This window comes from Bombus pyrosoma, linkage group LG11, assembly GCF_014825855.1.
Source record: "Bombus pyrosoma isolate SC7728 linkage group LG11, ASM1482585v1, whole genome shotgun sequence".
Lineage (NCBI taxonomy): Eukaryota > Metazoa > Arthropoda > Insecta > Hymenoptera > Apidae > Bombus > Bombus pyrosoma.
In genome coordinates, this window is record NC_057780.1 from 1,370,658 (window position 1) to 1,384,825 (window position 14,168).

Sequence of the window (14,168 nt, forward strand, 5' to 3'; positions counted from 1 at the left end):
CTAGAGCACTCTGGTCTAATGAAATCGTGGTCGTTATTACCAGGGGCATGCGAGTGAATTTTTTCTTCTTCTCCCCCAGTTAACGTTGTAGGGTCGTGTTGGTGTTGGAAAAATTTGATCATACGAGGTCCATATCGCCTGGCCTGGAATATAAGATGGCGGAGTGCAAGCACTCGCCCTGGGAGAAGGTGTAAAGTTAAACAATTTACGGAACTGGGCGAGACACGATCTCGCTTAGCTTATGGTAAAATTATACCGTCGTCCTGATCGACAGTCTCGATAAACGTAGACCAGGATACAACTTTTCTCGCGCGAATCCTCCTTCGTATAAATCACACGGAGTTCGAAGTGTATTAACATTTTTCGTCTTTCTCGCGCGGAGTAGTCGTCTTGAAGGAAGAAAAGATTTCACTCCAGCAGATTGTGCTCGAACATTTACATTATCTGTGTTATACTTTCACGTTCTGAAACTTCATTAGCGCTACAACGAGAGCCGATTATCACGATTACGTTGGAAAAGTTTGAGAGGAATTTGAAAATGCATGTAGAAATTACAATTAGCGCGGGTGTACGTATATTTTGCAATGAAGATCACGAAAGTATCTAAGTAGTTCAATTATTGCGACGGTTGCACAAAATATATATGTTGAAATACCTTCGTGGGTCACTGTATTTAATCCTTTAACAATGCCGGTTCATGCTACACGTGTCCTTCATTCTTCATCGATAGGTAAATCAATCATTTGTTTTTTATCAACTTCGTCAGAGATTGAAATTGCTTGGTGTCCGAGTCACCAGAAGAGGTATCGACTTTATAAAAGTTGATTTTGATCGTTTAGGAAAGACGCAGACATATCGGGACAGTAAATCCTGGGTTGCAACTTACTAATAAAGAGAGTGGAGGCGGTGTATTTGAGATATGGTCAACTTTGTCAACAGTGAACTGCAGTGGATTGCAAAAAAAGAAAAAAGAAAAAAAAAAGACAAAAAAAGGAAAAGAAGGAAATATCGTAGTTGTTGCTGGACTTTTGACTTTCCTCGTAATTTCTATTTATCTGGAAAGAGTTGAACAATAACATAGGAAGAACATCTTTCTTTTTGACAGAAAGAAAAGTATACGGCGAAAGTTCCCCTCTAATGGGACCAGTGTTTGCTCTTATAGTTAAGATCAACGAGTAATATTCGCCGTTATAAACGTAATATCAGATAAGCTTTATTACGATGTTAAAGTATTAATCCTTGCCTTGGCACAATGGACCATCAACCCTCGAAATGATCCGCGTGATAGTAATCGTTCGTTACGAATTTCGAAATTATGCTGGTAAATTTCCTGGGACCATTGGGGTTAGGGAAAATTGTTAATAACGACGAGATAAATATATTATTGGTGATGAATAATTTACACAAATTACATTATTCTGTCCCATTCTTTAATTTTATTTCGTTGTTGATAAAAGAGCAAAGTAGCTTTGGAAATTTTTATCTGATTAGAGGTTCGAAAGTTTATCCTACCGTTAAAATGTTAATTAGTAACGGCGCAGTTTCGAAAAGTACAGTGAATTATTTTGTGAAATTTTTGATTTCTGGCCTGAAATTTTTGAAACTCCGTTTTATGAAATATTCATATTCCATTTAAAGTATATGGGACTTTGTAAAACGATTTTGATATTATATACGATGCTGGTACATAAATGGCGTTAAACTGGCGTTAAATTTAATAGGAAAGTTTCCGAAAATTCGAAATTGCCTCGGATCGTTGGCGATTACGAGTATCGTTATATAAAAATATTTGTACACCGCTGCGTTCTAAGATTTCACCGATTCCTTAGATTTCGGAAATTTCAAGAAACGAAGAAATCTCTACACGTACGCGTTTAATGATCCTTCTCCGTCTATGGCTGTTGGAAAAATTCCTAGCGAAAGTTCAGAAATATTTAACGACGATTATAATATTATTCCATCTATAACGGCGCGAGTCGTTTTTTTCAAAAATAGTTCGCTCTTCTCGATAACGAATATCTTCAAATAGATCTTACAAGCATCTAAAGTATTTCATTTTACGTCTTTATCAGTTGGATAAGTTTCGTAAAAACCGTAATAAATAATAATAATAATCAGACTATATATTTTAAATAAATAGGTTTAACATTGTTCTATTAAAAACACTCGCACTAATATCTTAACGAATAAAATTTTATCCGGTATTCTTATCATAGATAAGAGTTCATATTAAAAATGATACGAACCTCTCGAACAATCTGATATCAAATTTTCGAAATTTAATTTTTCTACACGTGTCTCGATAATGGTACGCAACTTTACGGCGTGTAGTCGTCGCACGTCTGATCAATAAGATCGTTCGAATTTTTGCACGAACGTGCAACGATCTGAACGCGTAATTCGTTTCGAACGGTTCCTCCTTTCTGAGGGAGGGGCAGGTTAAATTATGAAGCGAGAGATAACGTTGCTCAGCTATTATATTCACGGTCGGATGCTGGGTTCCAGCTTATGGCAGCAGGCTGCAGCTGCACGCTCCGATATGCATATATGCGAGCAGACTACCACACGCGTCTTGACCTTACACTTTCGTAATTGCTCGTACATGCACGGCATCGCTGACCTATTAATTATTTTCACAATCTGCTAAAAATAAAAAAAAAAATATAGATGGAGAAGGTTGGTTGAGAGTTCGAGCCCCGTTGAAATTTCCACACGGATCGAATAGCTATGATTCTGTTATGAAATTCACGGTTGGAAATATATGTAGATCGAATAATAACGATTGACAGACGAGCCTCTAGAAATCCAAATTGTAAGATACAATTTGTATTATCACGATAAAAATTAAAAATAGGTTAAAAAATTGTTTAGAACGACTAACAATTGCCAACAATGCGAACGATTCAGCTAACATGGTCGAGAAAAAGCGCGCAAATATAATATATTATTTTGCAGAAATGAACATGTTAAAAAATTGTGTCAGCGCGATGCGTTAATAGCGCAAACGATTAAACAACGGTGCTAAAGTAAAATATGATCGACGGAGAAGTTGTAATTTATTCTACCGGAAAGTGGTCTCAGTTCGTCCGACCTATGATCCTTAAAATGGCCAAGCTTACATCGGTTGGCTGCTAGGTCATGACTATGAAATTTCGCGGATCGCAGGCTAGTCCGAGCGGAGTGCCTCTAACCGTTGTTCGTGTCTGGTCTCTTAACCCTGATTTGCTCCGTCTACGGTCCTTTGACATCTGAATTGTCCAGATTGCGTCTCAGGACCTTCGAGTGACTCGAATCGAATCCCGCAAGCTTGAAGAGAAATGGCCATGATTCCGGTTTCTCTCGTTCCTCGTGTTCTCAGGAAATTTTCCTATTGCAGAAAAATGCGGAATTGGATCTCCTCAGCCATCTCGTCCTTCAAAGATTCCGCCGCGTTACTTCAGGTTTGCGTTATTTTACTCGCAAGTTTCACAATAGAAATAGCAGTTTCTTTTTGTGAAAAAATTACGGAATGTCTCGTACGACACGCATAACGTATTCGGAAAAGTGATGCAGTGACACGCGTGGAAATAGAATTCTTTTCTCCTTTTTTCGACCGGCACACGTGAGGCTACTACTCATTTCCAGAGACAGGCTTCGTCTCGCTTATAAGCGCGTCGATGATCGATACGATCGATCCGCTCCAATTTCAGCGAGAGTATCGAGTTTTATCGGATCTCTGTATCCTCCTTAGTTGATCGTTGGCTGGTCTATCGAGTACGCGAGGTACGTTCACCTTTCCCGTCTATCTCGTATTTTAAACTGCTGATTCGACGAACGACGATTTATCTCGAACACTGCAGCGACAGGCAAACATTATTACGCCTTGTTATCGGAAGCTGCAGCACACTACGTGTCGCCGTCCTATCGTTCCACACTCTTTTCTTCTCTGTTGTTTCTTTCGCGTCTAATATCAACGACCCTTTTCTTTGCTTAGCGAGTCTTTGCTCAACGAGAGTGAAAACGAGACAGTCTTTGTCTCATTGCCGTCGTTGATTTATCTCGTGCGTTGTTTTTGTTAAGGTTTTATCTCGTAATAGATAGAGAGAGAGAGAGAGAGAGAGATGCGTGAATGAACGTATAATAGAAAAATATATTTAAGCAAGTTTAATTGTAAGTATAATGTGTATGCTAGTCCAGATCCGCACGCTGGCAGCGTTACTTTACGAAGGAGCTTCGGAGCCAGGAGCCTATGGGTATTTTTACGTAAAATTACGGAAAACTGGCCTGTCTGTACCCCGTTGCATCATCTGTGCAAGGCATGTTCCTAGAAAACTATGAGGCCGAGAGGCTCTTCAAATTGATTTAGTTCTAAACAATACTCGGTGGCTTCGAGGGCTAAGAAAACTAAACTTTAGAAAAGATGTGGAGTTTTCCTTGAAGTGGGATCCACTTCGACAGTTTTTCAAGGAATCGTCGAGTTATTTTTTCGAAGAAACCTTGCGCTGCACAGTTTAGTTTGTGTGAGATATGATGCGTTTCATTGCTATATATTTTGTATCGTCAGAAATGTGCTAAGCATAGTATTCGAAATAATTTGTTTTTAACGTGTGGTATTTATATATATGAAATAATAAAAGAGAGGAACAAGATATGAAAGATACATTTTCACGTAAATAGTTCTTCATCTTTGAAGGATAATTCGAGACGATACAAGAAAGGTGTTCTTCCAAACGTAGCTGATGTTCGAGAAACAATAAAATTTTTAGTTTCCCTCTGGATATTATCCTGAAGTAAATTTTTTTGCATAAAATACACCGATTATTTATTTATTTAGCAACGAAACGACAACCCCATAATATGCACACGTATTCACACAACGATGACTTCAAGATAACTTCACGATGATCAATATTTTACTGAATTAGTGAAATAGTCAATGATAAATAGAATAGGCAGGATTAAGATCAGACGACACAGACTACTTTGTGAAACTAAAACTTTTATCTTCTGTTTATTATTTCAAAAAATTCGATCTAATTAGCGCAATAACAATAAAGATTCTTCATCGTTGAACGAAACTAAAATTCTGCCTAGTTTGAATGTAAGAAGGACTATAATTACAAAGCGTCCAAATTTCCCCGAGAACAGGTGTTACGAGCGTTTTCAACAGTAAGAAATCACAAAGTAGTTTCAAAGTTTCTAGCCTCATTAATTTTGATTGATCAAGCTTTCTCTTTCCTTGCTGCTCGCAACGAGATTGTAACATGCGAATTCGTTATTAATCGCGGACACACTTATTCATATGTATAATACTCTTTACACGAAATATTTATGAAAATAAAGCGGCAAATCAATGCCAGCCGTTTTTACCCTTTTTTTTCTTTGCAATTAACCAAAGTTAATTTCTTCGTACTTTCGGTTTTAGCCTCGTTCAGAGACAGAAAAATTTAACGAGTATGAGAAGTATCTTAATTAAAAGAGATCTTTTTCTCCTTGTAGAACAGTTATAAAATATCATCGATTGAAAAAGCTGCATATCTAATTAATACGAAGGAATTATCGAATCTTCTATAGAAAGTATGTCTTAATTAAGAAATGTCTCGTAAAGACGATAAAATTTACATTTATTCGCTCGTTTTAGAATTATCCTTCCAAATGAAGATTACGGTCCTCGTGTTTCGAATTATCGTTGAGCGGTACTTTTATTTCGTTACTGAGAAAACAGGCCACGTTTCTTTCAATTTTGAAACGATAATTTCCAATCAATCGACAAAGTGAAAATAATTGAGCGACGCGTGACATCCGGCGCGATGAATTTTTTTGACTAGTTTCATTGCCTTGTTTTCAATGTTGCAATACGGAAGATAAATATTGATATTCGTAGATGCATTATCGATCTCGCATGCTTGCTCTATTTTCTCTTTTAATCAATCCAATATAAATTGAAACGAACAAAATATCGAGCTTTCACTTTCAATGGTACGAAGAAGCGTTGCCACGAAAGAATATCAAGTAGTCTATGTCGTGTGATCATGATTCTGGTCTTATTCTACTCGTTCGATCTTATATCGTTGGAATATCGATTCACCAAAGAATTGTAATAATATTCAAAGCCACGGCAATCCATCGCTCTACGAATTTATAAAAAGACACGAGTAGGACTTTTATTTCGAATAATCGTTACAAGGAATCGACATTTTCCTTTCGGTTATAATTTCTATATTGCTTTTACATAATTTGTTTCGTTTTCAATGCTGTTTCAGTATCGATTTCCCTGTCAATTGTTCAATTAAAATCTCATAGATGTTGTTTCGCGAAGCTTCCGAATTGATTGCAACGTTTCTCAATCGAATTCCAACGATAGAAAGGTTAACAGATCGAGTCCCGTTATCGAAGCTTTCGATTCGCCCGTGAAACTTCGCCCGCGAATCCTCCTGTCTCTCCATGTTTCCCCGTTTACGATCAAAGTCTTTTCCTGCTTTATCAAACAAACTTTTCGCTTAGCCGGCTAAAGAATGGCAAAACAGAACATCGGATTTCAATTTAACAATTCCTCGCGAGTATTAATGGCCGGAGGGACAGAGCGTGTGAATAGAAATGGGAATAAACGCGCGTAGTTGGACAGCGAGTTTCCTAAGATGTAATTATTCACTGCTCAGCCTTTTATAATAATGACAAATGACCATAGGCGTCCGTTCAGGCTGTCCTTTGCGTCTCGAGCGGCCGAGACCGGTGCAGCGCCTCGAAATCCCTTTCCTGGCTACCACGCCGCGCCTAACGATTCTTTAACTCCTTCGTATCAAACTGCGGAACACCGACTGCGAGCACTGTATTAAATTGTACCGACGGAATTTCCACCAGACGTTTCGCTTGCAGCTCTCGAATACTCACAGCTGGCCCGCGGCTATAATGGATTAATTCCTGAACGATTTATAATGGAAATATGAAGATTTTACGCTAAATGTCTTACGCTTAGCTTCATATTTTAACAAACTTATATTTTACGAGCGTGTCACCAATAGTAGCCTGTATACCGAATACTACAAGTTCTAAAGAAACTAACGTTTGTGTAAGTGTTCTATTGAAACGTGATAAGCAACGATATAAGAAAATGCGCTGATAAATTTTACAATTTAAAGTTCTAAAGGAACTAACGTCTATTGGTTGGGTTAATGTATTACGTTGTCCGAAGAGTTTCTTTCGTTTCATAAAGCGATAATAGATGAGCAACAATCTCTGTTTTATTTCATTTCGTTCTATTTCTATTATTACGTTCGTGCATAATTCAATAAACTAATATAAAGTAAAAAATATTGTTGGTCCATTATTTCCTTATAAAACTACAGAAACATTTTGGTCAACCTATAATAGTATATACCTTGTACCTAAAAGTAATCTTAGGCTCCAACCAGCGCTTTCTGAGGTAATTTCAATCGGTCGAGGCTCGGATCCATTTCATAAGGAGAGCCTCGAGCTCTTTACGCGTTGCTCGGTTCGCAGTATCTAGAAGAAGATCGGCCTTATTTGCGCCTGGCTTTTAGATAAAATCCAGGATGCTTTGATATCGTGACACCCGGGGTTTCGTCAACGAAGTTTTCATTTCTCCAGGGTTTTACTGCGTACTTGCTGCCCCGTTTGCGACACCTTGCTCTCTTTGAGCCGCGTTGAAACCCAGCAAGGTGATTATTTCGGATGGCATGCATCAAGGGAAAGAAAGATCGGAGTAGCCAGCCGCCTACCGAGCAACGTGATATTTGAATTCGAATACACGCGGTGTGTTGCTACGTGGAAAGGACGTCCGATTTACATTAAATTTACATTGCTATAACTTGCTTTCGTGTTTGAGATTGATACGCCAGGCGAAATCTTTCTGCGTCTCTTCGGTGTAGAATCTCACAGGAATATACATTCATCCGATGTAGGTAGGTTGGAAGAAAACGTCGATATACGTCGGAAACGAAGTTGGCAAACTCATCGTTTCGCCGTTTTTATTACAAGACTGGCGCGAAGCTTCTTCTTTTGTTTGTTTGTTTGCTTATTCAGATTCCGAGAGACCCGATTTCGTTGGTGTCGTATCGAACGAGCAAGATCTTTGTTCGATTTTCTGGCCGTTGAGCGTTAATTAATTCTTTCATTCTTTCATTCGATTGCACGATTATGCAACTTCTAATTATGCAGATTTTATTCTGCGACGTAATCCTTCTTTGCGAAAGACAGAGATAATTGTTTTACGTAAGGAGCCCAAAGTGGAAGATTCGTGTTAGGCTCTTGCAACGTGCAATCTCAGTTCGCCATTTGTTCCATCACGCGATATCTTATTGCCTGTCTATTGCCTCGTGCTTTCTTCACATTATCAACGTCATTCGTAGTACCGATCGTAGTAATGGCACCTAACGCTGTTTTACGTTTAACGCTGTTGCATGTGTCATGTAAAATTCGCGATAAGAAAGAAAGAGCTGACCAATAGCTTAACTCGACTGTCCTTTAATATTTTTATATGCTTTTATTCACCAAAGTGGTTAAGTACAATATTAGAAGGAAGTAGCGAAGTTACAAAGTATTAAAATAGTTGTTCAAATCGCGGCCAAGACTGTACCCAAGACTAGTCTCATGATCGAATGCTCGCAGTTTTTATATGCTGAGTTTGTAGGAATTGAGGAGCAGAGGATCCCGAGTGCCCTACGTAATGGGGAAAATTTGGCGTTGGACCATGTGCAAAGGTAAGGTCAAAGTCTAAAGGTTCATTGTCAGGTAGCATGGAATGACGTGGATTTGGGCATGGTCACCGTCACACATGCAACGTCGCTACGTTCAATGCGAATACCAAGAGTATCGACGCGTCCTTCGATCTTCGCATCATAGTATCGTCAAGTCCGACAAACCGAGTTAAAATTTTGAAAATTCCATCTGTTTTGATTTCAGGTGTCGTGGGTTCGCAGACGAGGCGACGAGTTGCACTTGCTCACGATCGGTTTGGACACGTACGCGAGCGACTCTAGGTTCTCGCTGGCCCTGGAGAAGCCGAATGATTGGCGGTTGCTTTTGCGTTCGGCTACCGAACGAGATGGCGGCGTGTACGAGTGTCAAGTCAGTGCTCATCCGCCATTAATCAGAACTGTCCATCTCACCGTGTCAGGTGAGTAAATGTGTCTTTGTACGTGCGTGTATGTATCTCTATCGCTGGCCCGTTAGTTGTCAGAGTCGAACAGCAATCGCGGCCTGCAATTTCTATCCGGCGAGGCCTCTGCTCTCTCGAATATATGTGCCCTTTGATCCGACGACTTCGGTGTCACCAATAAATCAGCCACGGCACGGCACTGCTTATAGAGAGACAGCCATGCGATGGTTCTCTCGCTAATCAACCGTAACGAGAATTTGACGGCAATCCCGACGACTATCGGTTCAACGTTTTTCGTCGGTGATTTGAGATAATGGACGCTTGGCACCCTGTTTGCGTGACTCTAACACCTTCACCAAACCTGAATTTCTACGACTTAAAATAGCGTTCTCTGCAGAACGAGCTTCTATTCTGTTCGCTCGTTAACGAGAATTTTGGTTTATGCAGGCTTTTACTTCGAATTAGTTGGCTGTGATTTGTGTTTGAAATCGCGCGAGATTAACAGAGAGTTTGCAAGTTTGTTTAGAAAGATTGGTCGTTTATTTCGTTATAGAATATGATTTTTCTGAGTGGTAGATATTCAAATTGAAAGCGAAAGTTGCCATTCAAATCTACGTTCTATTCTTCTATTTCGAATCATTTGTCAGCGTGAATTTGGGATTACGTAGACGGACTTTGAGTTAGTTCGCTGCTTTTTAAGCTGATTTTCGTTTGGTAGTTCGAATCCTGTGTTTGGAATTACAAGAGATTAATCCTCGTTTGGCGAAGGCTCGATCTTCGTCGTCGCAAAAGTCGAACGTGTTATCGAGTCGTACGAAATGCTTGGAACGGAAAAAGAAAATTTCAAGGAATACCGTGTTCTTATAGAACTAGAATTTCGTGATGTGTTAGCGCGTCGAAATTAAAAATAAAATTTCACATGTAGTTTTGATTTCTATTCTGTTGTTCGGTCGTTTATTAAGATACATGTAAATTGTAAAACGAAGAGAGATTTTAAACAGAATATTGGTTCGAGGGTAGTATCGGTGGCGGTAGAGTTTATCGAATTAAGAACGAAATTTGAAATTTAAATTTCGATTTTAGGTTGGATTTAAAATTTAAATTCCAACGGGGGTTGAATCTTAATTTCGGATTTGGGAATTTTGAAGTCAATTAAAATGGCTTTATAAGATGAGACTAGACGATAGTATATGACGAAAAATCCAATTTCCCAATCCAATTAACAAATAAACTAACATTTAAAACCGTCAAAAATTGGACGCTCACACTCGTAACTAAAATACATATATGAAATTGTTGTTAAATGTGCGTATCTTCGCAGCTGCGACGGTGGTCAGAAGTTCAGAAAGGGTGTTTCTTGATGAACGGAGTAAGCGATAAAGGGATGGGAACGGTTAAATATTAAACTACAACGTTTGCAGTGACCACGGGTTCGGTTATTACACGTGGCGGTTCTGCGGAATCGCTGTAATTTCAAACCGTATCGGGCAAATTATAATTCTCTCAAGTGCAGTTAGACGCAGAAACCTGAAATACCAACGGAGTCACTTTAAACTCGTACAGCTCGTTCCTAGCTATTACGGTTGCCGGGAGAATTGCGAATTTTCGACTGCAACGTGTTGCCAATTGAACCGTGAAAACAGTTTTTCGATTTTCTTCCAACTTGCGCGATATATACGTTGAGTAGTTTTGGAAAATCGACCAATAGTCGTCGATCGTTACGTCTTTTCTTTTTTCATTCAAATTCGGTCAGATTCGTCCTAAGCGATTACTGTCTAAAACTACCATAAGTTCGGAATAACGAAATCGATATCGTAATTAACATCGAACCGAGATTCTCTTTAAGCAACATCTTCGAACTTGAAGGAAATTTTCAAAGAACGTTGCACAAAAATTTAAGCAACCTTTTATTCGACTAAATAGAAAGTTTTACCACTGGCAGGGAATATTCATCGATAGCGGACGATCCTGTAGTTTGAACGGTTAATGAGGAGCTCGTAGGAACCGCGAACAGTTGCATATTACGGTGTCTCTAGAGTTAATCTCGTTAAAGAGAGCAGGACAAAAAGCAAGCCCATTATTCTCTTAATCTAGCCTTGCAAAGTATCTCGGGAAAGTTGGCCTGGTAGATACATAATCCGCGGCGTTCTGCTGAACATTTTCGCTACACCATAAATCACGAAGGCTCGCGTCGTTAGGGTGGTCCTTGTCGTGGCATAATGGCGATCTTGCAGCTGTAACGATGTCCTCGTGCCACTCACGACTCACCGTGCATACACCCCTTAATTGGACCTCTGTCTCATCTTTGCGCCTGTATCCCCTTTGCCCATCCTCCGCGTTTATCTTCTTCGTCAATTTTTAAATACGATTCATCGAGAATATCCTTAAAAAAAGGCTATTCTTTACAACATTTTGGTAATTTTTTTTATATTAAATTAAATTAAATTAAATTTCGTATAAATAAATCTGCGTTTCTCGTTGACGTTCGTTTCGTTTCGTTTCATTAGAAAAATCACGTCTGTCGTTGCGTTTCCAGAAACTTCAACGGTTTAATTCAATCTGTTGCAACGACGAGATGCACGACTGCCGTTAGATAAAAATTGACGCCTGGGGTGTGATACGTCGTACGGAATTTAAATATGTATGAAGCAAAACTGAAGCAAGTTGGACGGCAAACGAATACAAACGCGCTTAGATGTCGGAAAAGTAGATAGTTGGTGGTGAATCCAGCAGCGCGTGTCATAAAATGTCGGTTTACGATGCCAACAACTGAAAAGCGTTCGGTTCGACGGTGCTACGGGAGGTCTTGCTACGAGTCCGTTAAACTTCACGTCTTCGTGCTTATTATTCCTTGCCGTGCTTATTATTCCTTGAACCTGTCCCCTTTCCGTTTTCTTGGATTTGCCGCGCAGTTAAAGAAACGACCGAAGTGCGAAGTTACTTTCCACGCGATTTTTCTTCGAATTCCTTCGAAGAAAGTAAAAATGTACGACTCTTAATTGACGATATCGGTCGTTGTACGTATGCAATTTCCTGACCGGTTGATCATTTGTTCGATGATTTAAATTACCTAGGTAGCTACTAGGTTGGGATACGAATGATCACATTTTTTTTTTATTTAACAATTTCAATTCACAATTTGTCCAATTCGGACATTTGGTGAATTTTTTTAGCTGTTTGATTATCGTGTGGGTGGCTACCCCCAGCGGGGTACCATCTTCGTGTTTGTTAGGTTATATCCTTTGTGAGATCTGCTGAGTGTTTCCTTTTCAGTCTTCTTTCTATGCTTGTTGTGTTGATCGTTTCCGCAGCCAGCCGGTTCGGGTGTGTTGCTATTCTTTCTCTGTACTTTTCCGCGCATCTGTTAATCTCCTCCTTGACCGTTGGTGAATGATCACATGAAACTAAAAATCGTTTAGAACTATGGTCAGCCACAAAGCTCTTAAAATTAAGTCCATCTCTTGAATATAGGATATTACGGTAAAAACTATTGACATACGTGCAAGTTTGTGTGCTACGCTAGATTAGCCGCGTAGTAGTGACACACATATATGAGTATGAGCGTGCGGAAATATGTGCGTGCACAGCATCTCGTAAAACAGATGAATGCAACTGTTCCGCGAGTAGTGTGGTATAGAAGATGGAGAGACAAAGAGAGTGCTAAGACGCCTGCAAATGTGTATCGACGAAGATCTTGTGAATCACATATTAAATAAATCTGAAATTATTTTGATATCAATTCTAAGTGTAATCTAAGTGTTCCTATACATTTATTTCGGCGATTAAGACCCACAGTTCTCAACGAAAACGTTAGCTCCGCGAATCTTCTTAGCGCGTTAAGATACATACTGTTAAGATGTAATACAATTTATTCGTTCTGGCCCGCGTACTAAGACAAAGAAAAGGTAAACGATTAGAAAATACAATATCACAAGTATGAATTACAGCTGTGTTATATCTACGGGAAATAAAAATAGTAGGATCGATATTGTATTGACGTCTCCTCATGTAAACACCTTTTTATCACCTTGACGTTGACGAAATTTAAGATTTCGTAAAGTTTCTGATGTGCATTTATCCCACAATTTTTGCGAGTTGAGTGCCCGAATTGGTCTGATTCATTTTCCAAATACATCGATGACAATTGTACCGGCGTGTAAGTATAAATAAGACAGTGACAAACGGCGATTCTACTTTCTTTGGTAAGTCAGATGTAGAAAATTCGATAGGCGTCACGTAGATTTTCACGGCTGATCGTAGATATCGAGAGTCGAATCTCTGTCATGAAACGATTCGTGGTCTCTTAAACAAAATGTTACTATGAAGAAATCTCCTTGAACTTTTTCATGGCGCGTGCTGCGAAAGTGGCAGGTGTATTTGAAAAATAGGAGGCGAAAGAGTACGAATCGACATAACTCGAACTGGCACGGGTTTAACCGTAGCTGCGTGTTTTCATAAAAACAGCTATTTACTTTGCCGCATTGGAATACACGTGGTTGCTCATGGAAAAGCAATACGACACCTTTTGGGCACGTACGTGCAATTTTCAACGAGCGGCACGGTCCGCGCGTGAAAGTGCACCCTTTGTCGGCTGGCTTTTCAAACAAATGCGCAAAGAGGGCCGTAGGGTTCGTTTCAAGTAGTTCACAGGCAACAGAAAAATCTACCTCCTTTTATTTTACCTTTTCCTGGATAACCATTCATAAAAGAGTCTCCTTTCTACGTGTCTTTCGTCGTATGCGATGTTCCTTAGAGGATCGTCTATATTTCAATACGCGAGGCGAATGGAAACTCTGTAAATTTAATTTACTCGATGGCTCTAGTAGATGACGCGCGAAAAAAATGATTCCTGTAAAGACGAAATGTTGTAAAATTATTTGAGAATAAAATTATTTCACCCCTTTTATGAGATTACCTTAATTCTTTTTAGTCTGTGCTTCGCGCCTTTCAATTTTTCATGAATGCATAAATATGTACAGTCTAATTACGAAGAAACATATTAATTTTACAATTTTAAACGTCTTTCTGTAATTTTAATCTGCAAAAATTATGCGCCTCGTTTTGGGAGCGA

At 39.2% G+C, this 14,168-nt stretch overlaps 1 protein-coding gene across 3 annotated transcripts in view; it reads left to right on the forward strand.

Annotated features, from left to right (window-relative positions):
• Positions 1 to 14,168, forward strand: part of LOC122573241 (peroxidasin-like) — a 342,454-nt gene that overhangs the window by 111,515 nt on the left and 216,771 nt on the right. For all 3 annotated transcript variants that reach the window (XR_006318689.1, XM_043739338.1, XM_043739339.1), the window contains one exon: positions 8,902 to 9,115. Coding sequence is in view for 2 of the 3 variants with exons in the window: in XM_043739338.1 (XP_043595273.1) it covers positions 8,902 to 9,115 (214 nt within the window). In the remaining variant the exon portion in view is untranslated. The remainder of the gene's footprint in view (positions 1 to 8,901; positions 9,116 to 14,168) is intronic.